Consider the following 15,252-nt stretch of genomic DNA (forward strand, 5'->3'; position numbering starts at 1 on the left):
ACTGAATCTACATCTTCATTTATAAGTTTCATAATTTGGCATTTTTAGTATTTCAGTATTTTACTTACAAAGTTATTTTATCATTCAAATAATTTAAAATATGTTAGTATTCTACTTTCAGACACCAATTTACTATATATACTGTTGATCTACTTTCAGACACCAATTTACTGTTTACTGTTTGATCCATTTTATTTCCATCAATTATTTAATAAATGTTTATGTATCTTAATTTGAGCTCAATCCTTTCACAACATTGTATAAAATGCTGGTTAGTGACTGCAATAAAAGTACTACTGTTATTATAAATAATTGAATCCATATGTTATTGGTCAATTTTAATTATATTAGGAAGGCATGAAAAATGAGCAAAAGATGATTGCAAATTACATTTCAAAGCCTTAATAAAAACAGGGATATATGGCTACTATCAAAGCAATTGCTGGACATACACATTTCTGGGCACACCATGCTCGTACAAATAATGTGATTTTAATAAGACTGAAACTGGTGAATAAAATTGATGATATTTAAGTACTTATTTTCTCATAATCTGAACATTTGCCAAGATGGCCCATTTTGTTGACACAGTTCATTGTAACTGCCATGTTTGGAAATGTTTGAATATTTTCTTTATAACACTTTATACCAAGAATGATCATTTTCCTAGCAATACAGTGAATGTATGTATGTATGTATGTATGTATATATTCTTAAGTTTTCGCGGGTACTTACATGTATGGCATTCAGCTTTGTTCGGGTATTTTCCCCACATCATTGTAGTTGTGTTTTTAAAGTTGTAGCAACGTTTCGGCAGAATCTCATCTGTCATCATCAGGCTTCTGTACAGTGTTCATCTGTGAGTCAGACTTTTATAGTGGTTTCAGATTTAAATTTGGGGCAGCCTATTGCTGTGCCAGAATGGTTTTTTCTTCACCCTGATTGGTTGGGAGTCTGTGTTTGTTGGTCTTGGAGTTTGCTGTGTTCTGCTTGATTGGTGTTTCTAATATCTTCTGTCTGTTTTTTGGCTCTTTTTGTATCTTGATTGGCTGGCAACATTGTGTTACTTTATTGGAGGCCTTTAGTGCAGCTTGGCTCCGGGTAAATGGACGGCTATCATTAGTTAGGAAGCTAGGTTTCATCTGGGTGCCTGGTTGCGGTGTGTTTGAGCTGGAGGTATCAGGGGGGATCTGTCTGTGCCCAGGTGTTTGCCTGGCTTGTGGTGTTGAGATTTTTTTGTTTGTGAGTGCAGGCTTCCAAATGATTGACAATCTGGTGGAATCATCTGTTCTATTCATGCTTCCTGGTCTTTTTTCAATCTCTATGGCTTCTCTGATGATTCTGTGGCTGGGGTTTTCTATGGTAGCTAGGGTTTGGGGGCCATTAAAGTTGATGCTATGACCTGTGGCTTCCATGTGTTGGACTAGTGAGGAAGTGTGTTCCAGCTTTTTGAATGCATTTTTGTGTTCATCCACTTATTCTTCTATTGGTCTGTATGATGTATGTGGCCGGGCATGATGCACAGGGGACTTCATATATGCCTTGGTTTTCCAGGTCAATTTTATCTTTGGGGTTTCTAAGGATGGCTGGTATTTTTCTGTCTGTTTTGAAGGCAGTCTTGATGTGATGTCTGTAAATATGTAAATATGTATTGTGTTCATCTGTATTGTGTTCATCAGTACAGAAGCCTGATGATGGCAGATGAGATTCTGCCGAAACGTTGCTACAACTTTAAAAACACAACTACAATGATGTGGGAAAATACCCCAAAAAAGCTGAATACCATACATGTAAGTACCCGCGAAAACTTAAGAAAACAAATATATATATATATATATATATATATATTCTCACTCTGAGAAGCACAGAGCCGAGGACACAAGCCTGAAGATGATGAGACCTCATCGAAACGTTGCCTAGATACTTCCAATCTTATGTGGGAGAAAACCCGAATAAACAAAGATCCACATACAAATACCCGCGAGAACCTCAGAATATATATCTATATCTATATATAAAATTTATTAGTTTAAATTTTCTTTCATAAAATGGACAGAATCATATTCAAATTAAATACTCCAACACTGAGAAACAAGAGAGAAGCAGATGCTTGAACCAGTGTTAAAAACTGTTGGAAGTCAGCTAGATTTGATTCAGTGATTTGTCATTGGAATTCTTAGTATGAATCTGTTGAAATCAACAAAAATAAATAAATATTTCATGAAATTTTAAGAACATTCAAACCAATCATGTTTTTTAAATTCTCAGATGAACAATTAAAAAAAGCTCAGAATGTTTGAAAGCAGCACAATTATTGCAAGAAATTTGGAATGTCAGAAAAATGTCCCAGATGTGATTTTCAGCTTAGGCTGAAAACCGTAATATGCTATATCCAGAGAATAATTTTCATTAATTGTATATATTAAATATCCCTTCCCTAAAAATATTCATTTTATATCAGTCTATATTTGCCAGTTTCTTGAGAAAATCATGGGTCAGTCTTGATTGTCCACTGTCTTTAATGAGCTGATATTGATTTCTTGGTTTTATAAGTGGTCGTAGCAATGAGCCAAATAGAATTATTCATTTGCAGAACTATGCAATCTTTGTTTTTTCTAATTCTCTTTCACATTTTGTATTTTTTTGCCCATGAATACAGTGCTGATTTTTACACTAGAGATCTGGATCCAAATGTCACTAATTTCTTTATGCAATAAGAACTTTGTAAAGTAGCTTTCTAGTATAGATGTTAGAATTTGTACTGAGAAAGTATGTTTTATGCCATGGATGGGTGACAATGGAAAAACCAAGTAATTTTGCTTAAAATTTTGGCAAATTAGGGAAAAGTAGAACTTGGAAGCAATTGCCTACAAGTCAATATTTTTTCATAGAGAACATATTAATCTACTTCACGGGTTTTAAAGTTCTTAAAACATTGTCTCAAAATGTACATTGTCTAGGATAGAAGAAGTATGTTGTTTAGCAAGTTAGGAGCTTCAGCTTAAAGCAATGGTTTATTCATGCAGTCATGAGGTAAAAGTCAATGGGAATATCTATGTAGGTTTCTCTGGTTTCCATCAATTCAAATACTCCAATGTACACAGAATATAACAGCCTCATTGGTAAATGCAATACAAGTGAGCACTGTTTATATTCAAGCAGTTTATAATTGGGGAAGTTGCTGGAAACTCACAATAAGGTTGGTAAGTGGGTTATGGGCAAGGAAACATAAAAAAACAAAGCCAGCTAACACTCACTCCACTGCTCACCAGAATGATTGCAAGCAGATCATGTGCAGATAGTAGGCCCATATAGAAGGACCCATGGCAACAAGTCATTTGATTCACAAAATCCAATTTTGCACAAGCCTTTAAATGTTATGTCTTTTTATTCCACATAAAAGGAAATGCAGCACTATTCCTTACGATCAGTGAAGCATATGGGAGCCATATGAGCACAATAATGTGCCATTTTCCTGGTAGCAATGCACGAGTGATTGTCACTGTCACTTTAACTGTCTTTAATCCCAAGGTGATTAAAAACCTAGTTCAGCCTATCATCCTGAGATTTCTTGGTTGATTTCCCATTTGCCCCACCCTGCTCAGTTTTGGAAGGAACATTTAAGGAAAGCCACATGTTGCCATTCTGTTGACTTACAAAAGATAAATAAAAACAAATAGCTTCGTTCAGTTAAAGAAAACAATGATAAAAGTTTCCTTCAACTTCAGCTCCCTTCCTGGTGGTTTCATGGACAATCTTTTTAATTTTCTTGGCGCCAGAATGGAAATTGTTTTGGTTCCTTTACTTTGGGATTTGTGATCATATTAAGAGGGATATGTAGGCCTAGAAACAGTTACCCACCCACAATAGCTAAACTGAGGGGCAGGGTATTCTATCAAGTGTTGGCATGTGGTTTGGTTTACATTTGACTTGTGTAATTCTCAGAAATATCTGGTTTGCCAATGAGAAAGAGGGGTTGAACTAAATGGAAGTTGTGTCTGGCATTGTGTGTAGCAAGTGCATCTCTCAATTGCCAGGGCCCTGGGAAAGGCTTGAAAACAATTTTGCATGGCAAAATATAGCTGCGGCCCCCCTCCCCACCCAGCGTTGTATAATCCAGGTGGTGACTAGCCGCCTGTGTGCGTGAGTGAGCTGGGGAGAAGATGCAAAGGAGGACGAAGGCAGCCAACTCGGAGACAAACCCGCTCGTCTGATCTTCTCCTCCGCCTGCCTTCGCTCAGTTGCAGCGCCTTGGAGACAAAGAGCCTCCCACAATCCGCCCCTTTCCTGATTGCATTGCAACTGCAAGCCCCTTTCTGGACCAGGGATCTTCTTCCCCGCCCCCTCGGCCGGCTCCTCGGTGCCTGCAAGGCGAGACGGATCAGGCGCAAGATGGCTTTAGCTGGCGTTTGCATCTGGCTTTCTTGCTGTTGCAGCCTCACGGCCGCCGCCGCCGCCAATGCAGCCGCCGCCGCCGCCGCCGGGCCCGCGGCTGCCGGGCCGGCTGCAGCAGGCGGGGACCCTTCCAAGGAGATGGAGTGCAAACTGAAGAGCATCACCGTGTCAGCGTTGCCCTTCTTGAGGGAGAACGACCTAAGCATCATGCACAGCCCCTCGGCCTCTGAGCCCAAGCTGCTCTTCTCGGTCCGCAATGATTTTCCCGGCGAGATGGTGGTGGTCGATGACTTGGAGAACACCGAGCTGCCCTACTTCGTGCTGGGTGAGTCCCCCCGCTTACCCCTCCCTCCGGCCTAGTTGCCCCTTCTCTTAATCACAGGCCCAGTCCCGTTTCTTCGCTGAATTCCGACGCTCTTGAGATCCCAAGCTATGGTCACTCTTTAAGTTGGCAACCAGGTTAATTCTTTGGCCCCAAAGGCCTTTTCTGCCAATGAGGGCACGCCGTCTCCTGGCTGAGAGGCCGTCCGTGGCCCGCCCTCCCCAACCCAAGGAACCGGGGAGAGAAAGAGAAGCAGCGCTGGCTGCAGTTGCTAGAAACTGGCTCCATAGCTTACCCCGGCAAACTGCACACTCTGTGCCCTTTCTCTAGTCGGGCGGCGGCGGGAGTGAAAGAGGGAGCCAGTAGGTGGGCGCAGTGCACGCAGGTGGGTAGCTTTGAATACTCAAGCGGGAGGTCTGGACTCCGAACACCCGCTGCCACTGCCTCGGTTTTCCTGGAGTGGGTAGCATTTAGGAGAGGCCACTCTAGGCCCAGCCTTCCTGCGCTGTTGCCTAGAGAAAGAAGCGATGAGCAAGCGGAGAGATGCTGCTCCTGCTCCTGGCGATCACCTTTATTACTCGCTTGTTGAACCGAGTGATAGGAAGCTGCGAGGGATATTGCCCAGAGCAGGCTCCTTGCCTCCGTGCGCACAGCAGGTGGAGCTGTGCCGGTGAAAGCCTGGAGCAGAGATGGCACTCTTGCTGCTTGTTCATCAGAAGGGGCTCTGAAGAGGAGGACAAGGAGTCACCTGAGGTTGCTTTTGTATGCCCCACTCAAACATAAACTACTCAAGTCCCCTTGGCCTTGTTCTATGTTATGTAAACTGTGATTTCTTTCTGGATCAGTGTTTCATGTAAAACCCAGAAATGGGTTATCTATGGATAACCACCTGGTATGAATACAGCCACTATATCCATTTTCTCACTAAGCTGGCAGATAGGACTAAGCTTATCCAAGCAGCCTGAATACTGTAGGATGTGAAATGAACAGGAATAATCAAAATTTCAATATATTTCCATGTGCTGTTATTAAACTTTTGCTATATCAGTTTAAGTTTTTGTTCATTAGTGGGACATTATCTTGACATCTTCTTGGGAGGGGATGCTGTTGGATAATGACAATCCAATAACATATGTTTTCATGCATTTTGTTTTAAAATACAGGCACTTCCCTTCAGAAATTATTACCAATGATTGATCAAAGCTGGTATAGTTAGATTAAATTTATTCCCAAAGTTATAGGGTCAGGATTAAAGAAACATGTTTACAAATCATGGCTTTATGCTAGATTAAACATGAAGAATTGCTTATATTTCAGGAATTGGCATAAGGTTGTTTAAAACGAGAATTGGGGCTGAGATAAGCCCATCACTTGACATTTGTTGAGTTGCTAGGAAATTCTGATTAAGGACCGTGAACTCAATGGGTCAAGTAGTGGTGAGTAATAAGACCCATGTCGAATTGGGCCCATTTGGGTAATTAAATCCAATCTAGGTTTCAATAGAGAGTTACAAATCAAAGCATCCCATCAGTGTTCCTAACTAAATAGCTTTGAGGATAAACCTCAGTGAAAGAGGTAGGATAAATGAGTATGAATGGCTCCACTATTGAAACTATTCTTGGTTGTTGGTTTTTTTGGCAAAAGTGAAGCCAGCAAAAACACATATTGTTATTAAAATCATGTTTATAGTAGCCAAGCATAGAGGCAGCATATACTAACCTAGAGGGTTAGTTGTGACTCATTTTCTTCAGAAGCAGCTGGCATAGAGCTAAAGCTGGGGAATGATCCTGAGCTAACCTTTGATACTCAATTATTATTATCATATTATGTATTGATTTAATGAAGCATTTAGTATTCGCACTCATTCACTCGAAGAGTGGCTCACTCTCAGTATAGAATCTTAAAACCAGATAATTAAAATGTGATGATGAAATGTTAACAGTCAAGTTAAACATAGATTTATAAAATAAAAAGGCTTCAATTTATGTCAGTGAAACAGAGTTGGTACCAAGTAAATATCTTTTGGTAAGAGTTCCAGAGTCAAGGTTCCATCTCAGAAAAAGAGCCAGGTAGGTTCCCTTAAGTTTTATTTTCTTTGTGTTGTAACAACAAGCATGTGTCCTGATTCTAGATGGCATCTTTTTGGGAAATAATTTATTTCTTGCAGTGGCAATGCATCCTGGTGAGCAAATTGATCAGATATGAACAAATTTATTAAGCTTCAGAGTTTAGGGTTGGGTGTTTTTTGGTTTTTTGTTTTGTCCTTTGCGGTTTTGGCTTTCCTATAAATTTAGAGATGGGTTCTTGAGATTTAATAGAAAAGAAAGGCTCCACATCCACTATTTCCTCCAATGTCTTCATCCAAATTTGAATATGGGCTATGTTGATCGCACTGCTGGGAATTTTATTCAGGAAAATCTAGGGGTCTGAAAGATTTTACCCTTCCTGTTCAGTGGCGTACATTTCCACCCCAATTCTATGGGCTCTATCCATTTTTTACTTGTCAAAAGTAAAATTATTCTCTTTATCCACAGGTCAGCAAAAAAAGTGGAAGGTAGTATTACACAGGAAATGTAAAAGAAGGGAAGACTTGACATAGTTTATTTTTTATTTATTTTTGTCAATTGCTTACAAGATAATAGGTGTAAGTAAAAACAGTTATGGATATATGGATACATATAAGAAAAATAAAAAAATAAAAGAATAGGACAGGGACAGTAGGCACGATTGGTGTGCTTATGTACGCCCCCTACAGACCTCTTAGGAAGGGAGTGGGGTCAATAGTAGACAGTCTAAGGTTAAAATTTTTGGGGTTTGGGGAAGAAACCACAGAGTCAGGTAGAGTATTCCAGACATTGACCACTCTGTTGCTGAAGTCGTATTTCCTGCAATCAAGTTTGGTGCGATTAACCTTGAATTTGTATATATTGTTTGCTCTTGTGTTGTTATGGTTAAAGGTGAAGTATTCATTGACAGGGAGGACATTACATAGTTGTCCTTTTGCTATATTGTAGTCCCAAAGGAACAGCGTCCCTTCCATCCTGCTTATTTAAAATTAGCCTTGGGAGAGAAACCGCTTTCAGTGCTGCTGGATTGAAAAAAGCCTCCTGTATCCAAAATACTTTATGCAGTTGTGTGGCACCCGTGGGTATGTTTCTCCCTTTTCTTGGTTCATTTATTTGGGTGTATGATGGTGCTAGATATGGAGAAGTGGTGAAGGCTGAAAAGGAATGATTGCATCAACCAAATTATGTCCTTTGCCACACTTTAGGATTTAGAAGAGATGGTAAATGAAAAACCAGGGGATGTATGTGTGGAAATTTCAGGTATTCTGACAGTATTCTTTCTGCCTTTTCATACAAAAGAATAGATTGAAAGATGAACAAAACAAATATACTGTATATCATGTGTATTTTACCTTAGTAATCTATGTTGAGTGTCTTCTTACATCCTGTCAACAATGAGCCAGTGTAATGAAACTTGATACATAAAATTTATACAGCTGCAAAACATTTTCATAGAAATGCTCCTGGGTAATCTTCCTTTTGTTTAATATCTGGTTACCTAGCCCATCAGGTAGATGACATACTTTTTACACAGGAATGTTTCTTCGAAAATAGGGAATTGAAAACCATCAATGGTGTTTTGCAGTGCATACAAAATAAATAGTTCCAGATTTCTTTCCCATAATTTTTCTGTGTAACTCACTGATAGGGTATCATAAAGAATTTACATTGTATTATTGAGGTTGTGTTTGTTATGTTTTTGAAACTAGACTCCAAATTTTATTTCACATGGCACATAATGGTGAGACAAGGCACCAATCTTCATGACAAATCTGAAACTGAAGCTAATTGCAACCTTCTTTGCAAATGCTATTTTTTACCACTGTACTGAAGAAAAAGAAGTGTTCTGTTTTAGAATCTTCTGCTTTAGATTATTGGGATAAGTAGCAGAAAGTCAGGGTTTTTTTTTTAATCTCACTCTGCTAGAGAGAATGGTCTATATCAGTAGGCCTCCATCCTTATGGGCACCAGGGATCGGGTTCACGGAGAAAGGTTTTTCCGTGGACCAGAGGGCACATGGTTTTGTGTGCTCCCTGCATCCCGCAGATGGAGCTTCACTTGTTTGCACAGCATGGTTGCTGGCATGCCATGGCCAGGTGCTAGTCCAGGGACCGGGCATTGGGGACCCCTGGTCTATAAGTAATAGAACAACATCCAAACAAACAATAATTTTATGTGTATGTTCTTTGCAATCTAGTAAAAATTTGAATAAACTATCCCACTCTATTAATTTACAGAACTGATTATTTTCATTTTAAAGGATAAAGTTGCCATTCAGTTACGTACATACCCATTGGATATCTAAAAATCAGACTATATGTGATGCTGAGATGTGTGCATGCTAAAAATAAAATGGAGCAGCCGAGATAATAATAATAATAATAATAATAATAATAATAATAATAATAACAACAACAACAACAACAACAACAACAACAACAACGGAATAAAATTTCCCTGGTGATAAGATATTATTCTATTAACTTTTCCCTTGTTTCCTTCAAGGAGGACAGAGCAGCATTTTAAGCTGACATCAACTTTGAGTCTGTAAGTAAGGGGAAGGACCTTTTTCCTCAAAGTCACAATGGATATGAGCTTAGAGTTCCCATATTAAAAGCTAGCCCTGCAGCATGCTAGATTGACTTATTGTTGTTTGTGTACTGCCCAGTAGAGTAACTGTATAAGTGTGCATTTTACCATCAAAGTATATTGCATACCTAAATAAATAATTGCATTTTGTAGAGTTTTAAAGTTTATTAAATTCCACTGGTTGTTACATTATTTGTTTATGGTATCCATCCATTCTTCACACTCAGATGGTCAATAATTTAATTCTCCCATTCTGCAAACAATTACTAGCAATTCAGTAATTGACATGCAGCTCATCTTCAGCCTTCAAGACTTAAGCTGTCCATCAAAATTTCAGCACTGTCTGCATGAGTCTTGCCTTTTGCATGAAAATTATATAAAGATCTGTAGGATAGAATTTTATTTCTTCAGTGAGTGCAACCATGTACACTCCCTCCCTGCTTTACAGTTCTTCTTCTAAAATGCTATCAATTCGGATATATTCCCAGTACTTTAAATTCACATGGCATACTTACTATGTTCATTTAATATTTTTCTGTTACCTATTTATCCATGCCAGGTTCTTATTGAAATAGTCTCTAGCACTACAGGTTCTATGACTGAGTGATTTTTCACATGAAAGAATTCTCTGAATATAGAAAATTACCAAACCATGGAAAAGTGTTCTATCTATTTGACAGGCATCTCCTTTATTTAAAGCCTTAATATGTCAATTGTTTTTTTGGAGGAAGGAGTTTTAAATCATATGAGCCACCACCCTTTACCATCTCAGTATAGCTTAGTTTAGTGAATCCATAAAGCAGTGTTTTTGAAATGAGATGGAAAAAATAACCACTGAGATTATGGATAGTAAATGAATTAACAAGGGATCTTTAACTTGATATCCGATCTGCAGCTGCTTCTCAACCAGCAGAATAATTCTCTGTGCAGAGATCTGCAGAGACATTTAGCAAAAAAACCAAAAATCCCAGAGCAGTAATTTACATAGCTGGAAAAAGATGGTATAAAAATGTTCTTCTGGCCATTAATTTTGGTTATCTCATCCTTTAAAATAATAGACCTGTATTTTCTTGTGATTTTTGAAACTCTTCTTAATGTGCTTATAGCTAAAGTATAACTGACATTATTAGTATTTTTGCCTTCTCCTCTTGGTTTCTGGAAGATAAGTCAAGATTTGTGCCAAATGCAGGAGTCTAGTGCACATTAGTATAAAGGATTGGACAGAAAATACCAAGTTGTCACTGCATCCTCCATTATTTCTATTTCAGATAGGCACATACCTGACTTGCTGTTAAACATTCTTATAGTTTATCTTTTTAAAAGGTATCATGGGTAGGTCACCTCTACATTGGAAAATTAATACAATAATAAATTGTATTGTGTTGAAATTAATACAACATCCACTGGGAAGAAATAATCCTAGGAAGTGATGCTTACTACCACAAATCCTATAAGTGGTTCAGCTTCTTCTTTCCAAGAATAGTAATTCTATTAATTAGAAATGATTAATTAATGAATTAATCATTATTTTAAGAAGAAATGCTTAAATGCTATTTTCCTTTCTTAAATCAAGTGTGACTCATTTTGGTTGCTGCTGCATTCAAATATAAAGATATAGGCCATTTCCTTGTTAGGTTGGCTCTCAGAGAAGTTGGTTATTTACAGTAGTTGACAATTCAAGATATGTGCTGATGTAATAGAAATTAAATTGGGCTTCTGTCAGTGATAACTGTATAATGCTAGAAACAGCTATAAATCATTAGTAAGGCAATAGTTGTAAGAAGAAGAGGTTCTCTATCTGGGTTGTCCTTTTCATCAGTTTTATATATCTTTTTGAGCATGTAGAAATGTATGTATCCTTACACTTCTTTTAATTCAGAATTATGGTAGATATTGTACAGTTTATATTTTTCTGTTTCAAAAAGCTGAAAGTCGCATTCATTTAAAATAAAATATACATACTAAATCAATACATTACACACCAGATTAATCTTAACTTAATCATTATAATACATTTTCCCAAAGGGACAATCTGTACTGAGGCATTCCCTAGACTATATTTCTCTACTTGCTGTTCATATATGCGGATTTGCTTAAAGGTAATAAATGATCTGAAATGAACTGAAAGACAATGCCTTCAGAGTTAAGTTAATCAGTTGTCTAAATGACTGTATTTATTTGACACCCCTCCCCCTGTATTTAGTATGTATTTGTTAACTAATTCATTTGAATTAGTCTTTGAAACAGGCCTATCTGGTTGGTAGGCAAGGGGAATGAAAGCTCTGAAATGTGCATGGTAAACATGCACAGAGCAGATGGTGCCAGCAGTGGCCTGTATGATGCAAAGCTCCAGCAAACTCAGTTCTTTGCTAGGTCCCGTTTTTTCATTTCTACATGTAAGTAGGTCTCTGGGCTGCCACAGAGAAACTTATGTCCATGGCTCAGTTGCAGCCACAGGAAGGTTGCAGAATCAGGCTTTTGGTACACTTAAAACAGCCTGTGTTCAGCAAGCCTGGCACCGTTGCCATGGTAACTCATAGCAGGGGCCTATGCCACCCAGTCAAGCAAAGACATATGAGGAATAAACAAGCAACAGTTTCTTCTTTGCTTTCCAAACTGTTTATATGTTTCCTGTCTCCTGAACGTTCAGATAAATAAATTGGGGTTCTGGAAAACCTACATCTGGTATTATGAATGGTTTGTTTGTTTGTTTGTTTGTTTGTGGTAATGGTATATTTTTGTGAAGCATAGCTGCATAATGCTAGAACAAGATGTATTTGCTTAAAGAGTTGAGGAACCTACTTGAGGCATATACTTTATGTGTAATTGTGCCTTCCCTCTCTGGAAGGAGTAAAGAAGATAGATATTAAATCAGCAGCAGAATAGCTTTGCATAATGGCCATCTATCAACCTAAGATTTACATGTATTCTTCTATTACTGCCCAGATTTTTTATAATAATGTGAAATGTATATTTTTGTGAGGCTATTATTATTGCGGATCATGTATGTTGCCGATCTGTAACATTGAAACATTATGTGGACATTAATAGAGGGCAAACATTCATCATCACACTCCCCTTCTGTATATTTTTGTGAATGAAAGGGGCAATAGCATCCCTATATAGACTTCTTTCCATAATGGGATTCAACAAGTAGCCTCCTCCTTGAGTGATTAATGAAGCTCATAAATATATTTCTAATATATATACTCTCTTTCTGTCTCTCTCTTTCTCTGTGTGTGTCTTTAATGTCTGCACTGCCTTCGAAGATCATGCCCAAAAGTAGCATCCTGTGTGTTGTCAGGCAGTTGGCAGTACACCCATCTGACACTAATTCTGCAGGTTTTGCATTCGATGCCAGTAGGTTTCTACATGGAATTCAAAGTACTTGTTTTAATCTAATTTGACTTGGCACCACTGTATTTTCAGGACTCCTCCAAATGGATTCAGACCCGTCACACATCTCTCCCAGGATACTACTACTTTTAGTAGTATCACTGTTCTGAAATGTGTGCATGTGGGGGGTGAAGCCCAGATACAGATAGTTCTAGTTTAGCTTCTGCCTTTTTTAGGATTGTTTGCAGTCACAACACTGATGGTAAAGTAACTTTCATTGTCAAATTTATGACCTTCACAGGTACACAAAGCAAAGGAAAACTGAAGCAAGATCACAAGCAAAATCATGATTTCACTTACTCACTTCTTAGGTCAGTGACCAAATTGCTATCCCAACTGTGGTTGCTAAATGAGAATTACTTATACAGTGTTTCTCTATGTTGGACTTAATCCTCTAAGAGTGGTTGTCCCTTAAAGGCAAGATGGATTCCATTGTTGATAGCTTTTCAGAATATAAGTTATTCCAGAGGACTTTGGGGTGAATTGTGACATTATCAGGATGGTTTTATTGTATTAACTTAACATGGACATTTATTATTGCATAGATATGATAATATATAAATAAAAGAAAAATGTTGCATTTAGAATACAACTAGAATTGCAAAAAGCAACAATGCTTCAGTGCAGTAATAAATGAACATTCCATATATTAGGGTATTTCCTGGGCAAATCCAATTACTGTCACCAAGGAATCAAAAAGGTAAATGCCTCTTGTTTTGAAAGTATCTAGAGGATCCTTCCCACCTCTGCATCTCCATCCTCTTCTTTCCGTGTACATACTCCATCTGGTTGCTATTTGTGATTCCTCCTTCCATGTGCCTGCTTGCCTTCCCCCCCACCCCAGTTTCCTCCCCCAATTTTTTTCTTTCCACTTACCTTAGTCCTTTTCTATGTCCACTATTACACACTTGTGCAGTTTTCATTATTTGCAGTTATTCCTATCCTAAGTATCCTGAATCCTGAGGATTCAGTCCTTCTTCTCTTATTCCTGGTACACAGGCACTCTAGGCAATTTCTGCTGTTTTATCTGCTGTATGACATTTAGGATTAAATCATGTGGTCTAGTCACTGTCATTTTTTCTGCCTAGCACAGAAAACATAACTTTTACTTTGCACTATTTTTCTGTAATAAAGTTGGACCATCGCTGTTAATGTTAATGTCATATACAAGTAGTTTTGACTTACAACTGGTTCAGAGGGTGGTATTCAGCAGGTTCTGACCAGTTCTGGAGAACCGGTAGCCAAAATTTTGAGTAGTTTGGAAAACAGGCAAATACCACCTCTGACTGGAGATTTTACAGTATCCTTCCCCTGCCATGCCCACCAAGCCACACCCACAGAACCAGTAGTAAAAAAAAAATTGAATCCCACCATTGAACTGGTTGCTTAGTGATCATTTAAAGTTCTGATGTACCTTCCCCTCTTTGTCAAATGAACACATTTTGAATGATCAGTAACTAGTCCACATTTGCAGCTGTTTGCAGCACTCTGCAGTCACCTGACTGATTTACAATAGTTTTGGAAACCAATGTTTACTTCTAGTTTCTAGCAAAAACTGGTCCATAGAGATATTTGGGTTTGCTTAACAACTGCATTGTTTGCTTAATGACCGCCATGAAAAATGTTGAAAAATTGGGTGCGGTCACAATCTGTTTTACTACTGTCGTGACTTAAGACCATAATTGCCAGGCTCAATTACAGTCTTAACTCTTGGACTAGCCGTATGCAAGTATCTTTGCTGTGGAGTTCTGAATAGAACAACCATCATATTCATGAGTTTGAGTAATAAAATCAGATGAAATGAAGATACTTTATAATAATTTAACAGAATAGCAGAATAATGAAGTTGAAAGGGACCTTGGAGGTCTTATAGTCCAATCCTGTTAAAGCAGGAGACCCTATAACCGTGTTGGCGAACCTATGGCACACGTGCCACAAGTGGCACACAGAACCATTTGTGTTGGCACGCGAGCCACAGGCAAACTTACCTCACTGCACATGCCCGCACCTTATAGCTGATTTTTTTTTCAGTTGGTTTGAGGCCTTTTTCGGTCTCCCTGATGCTTGGAAAAAGCCTCTGCAAGGCTTCTCAGGTTGAATTATAGGCCCGTTTGGTCACTTCCCGTAATACCGGAAGTGATGAAATGGGCCTATAATTCGGCCTGAGAAGCATTGCAGAGGCTTTTTCCAAGCCTCTGGGAGCCCGAAAAAGGCCTCAAACCAGCTGAAAAATCAGCTGTGAGGCACAGTGCAGGTAAAGGGGTGGTGGGGTGGGGATTGCACGTGCATGCACGGGGCATGGGGTGGGGGCGTGTGCATTGCATTCTGGGTGCTGGCACACAAGTACGGGCATGCTTGTGCGCTCGCAGGTTTTGGCCCAGGAGCCCAAAAAGGTTAGCCACCACTGCCCTATAACATTTCAGACAAATGGTTTTCCTGTGTCTTCTTAAAAACCTTCTGTGATAGTACACACACAACTTCCAC

General features: G+C 38.7%; 1 protein-coding gene across 3 annotated transcripts in view; it reads left to right on the forward strand.

The window, feature by feature from the left end:
• Positions 1-4,147: 4,147 nt before the first annotated feature.
• Positions 4,148-15,252, forward strand: part of ASTN1 (astrotactin 1) — a 285,838-nt gene continuing 274,733 nt past the window's right edge. For all 3 annotated transcript variants that reach the window (XR_015743019.1, XM_087930474.1, XM_087930475.1), the window contains exon 1: positions 4,148-4,720. Coding sequence is in view for 2 of the 3 variants with exons in the window: in XM_087930474.1 (XP_087786600.1) it covers positions 4,393-4,720 (328 nt within the window). In the remaining variant the exon portion in view is untranslated. The remainder of the gene's footprint in view (positions 4,721-15,252) is intronic.

The sequence above is a fragment of the Pseudonaja textilis genome, chromosome 3, assembly GCF_049901715.1.
Source record: "Pseudonaja textilis isolate UNSWEBS1 chromosome 3, rPseTex1.2, whole genome shotgun sequence".
NCBI classification, from domain to species: domain Eukaryota; kingdom Metazoa; phylum Chordata; class Lepidosauria; order Squamata; family Elapidae; genus Pseudonaja; species Pseudonaja textilis.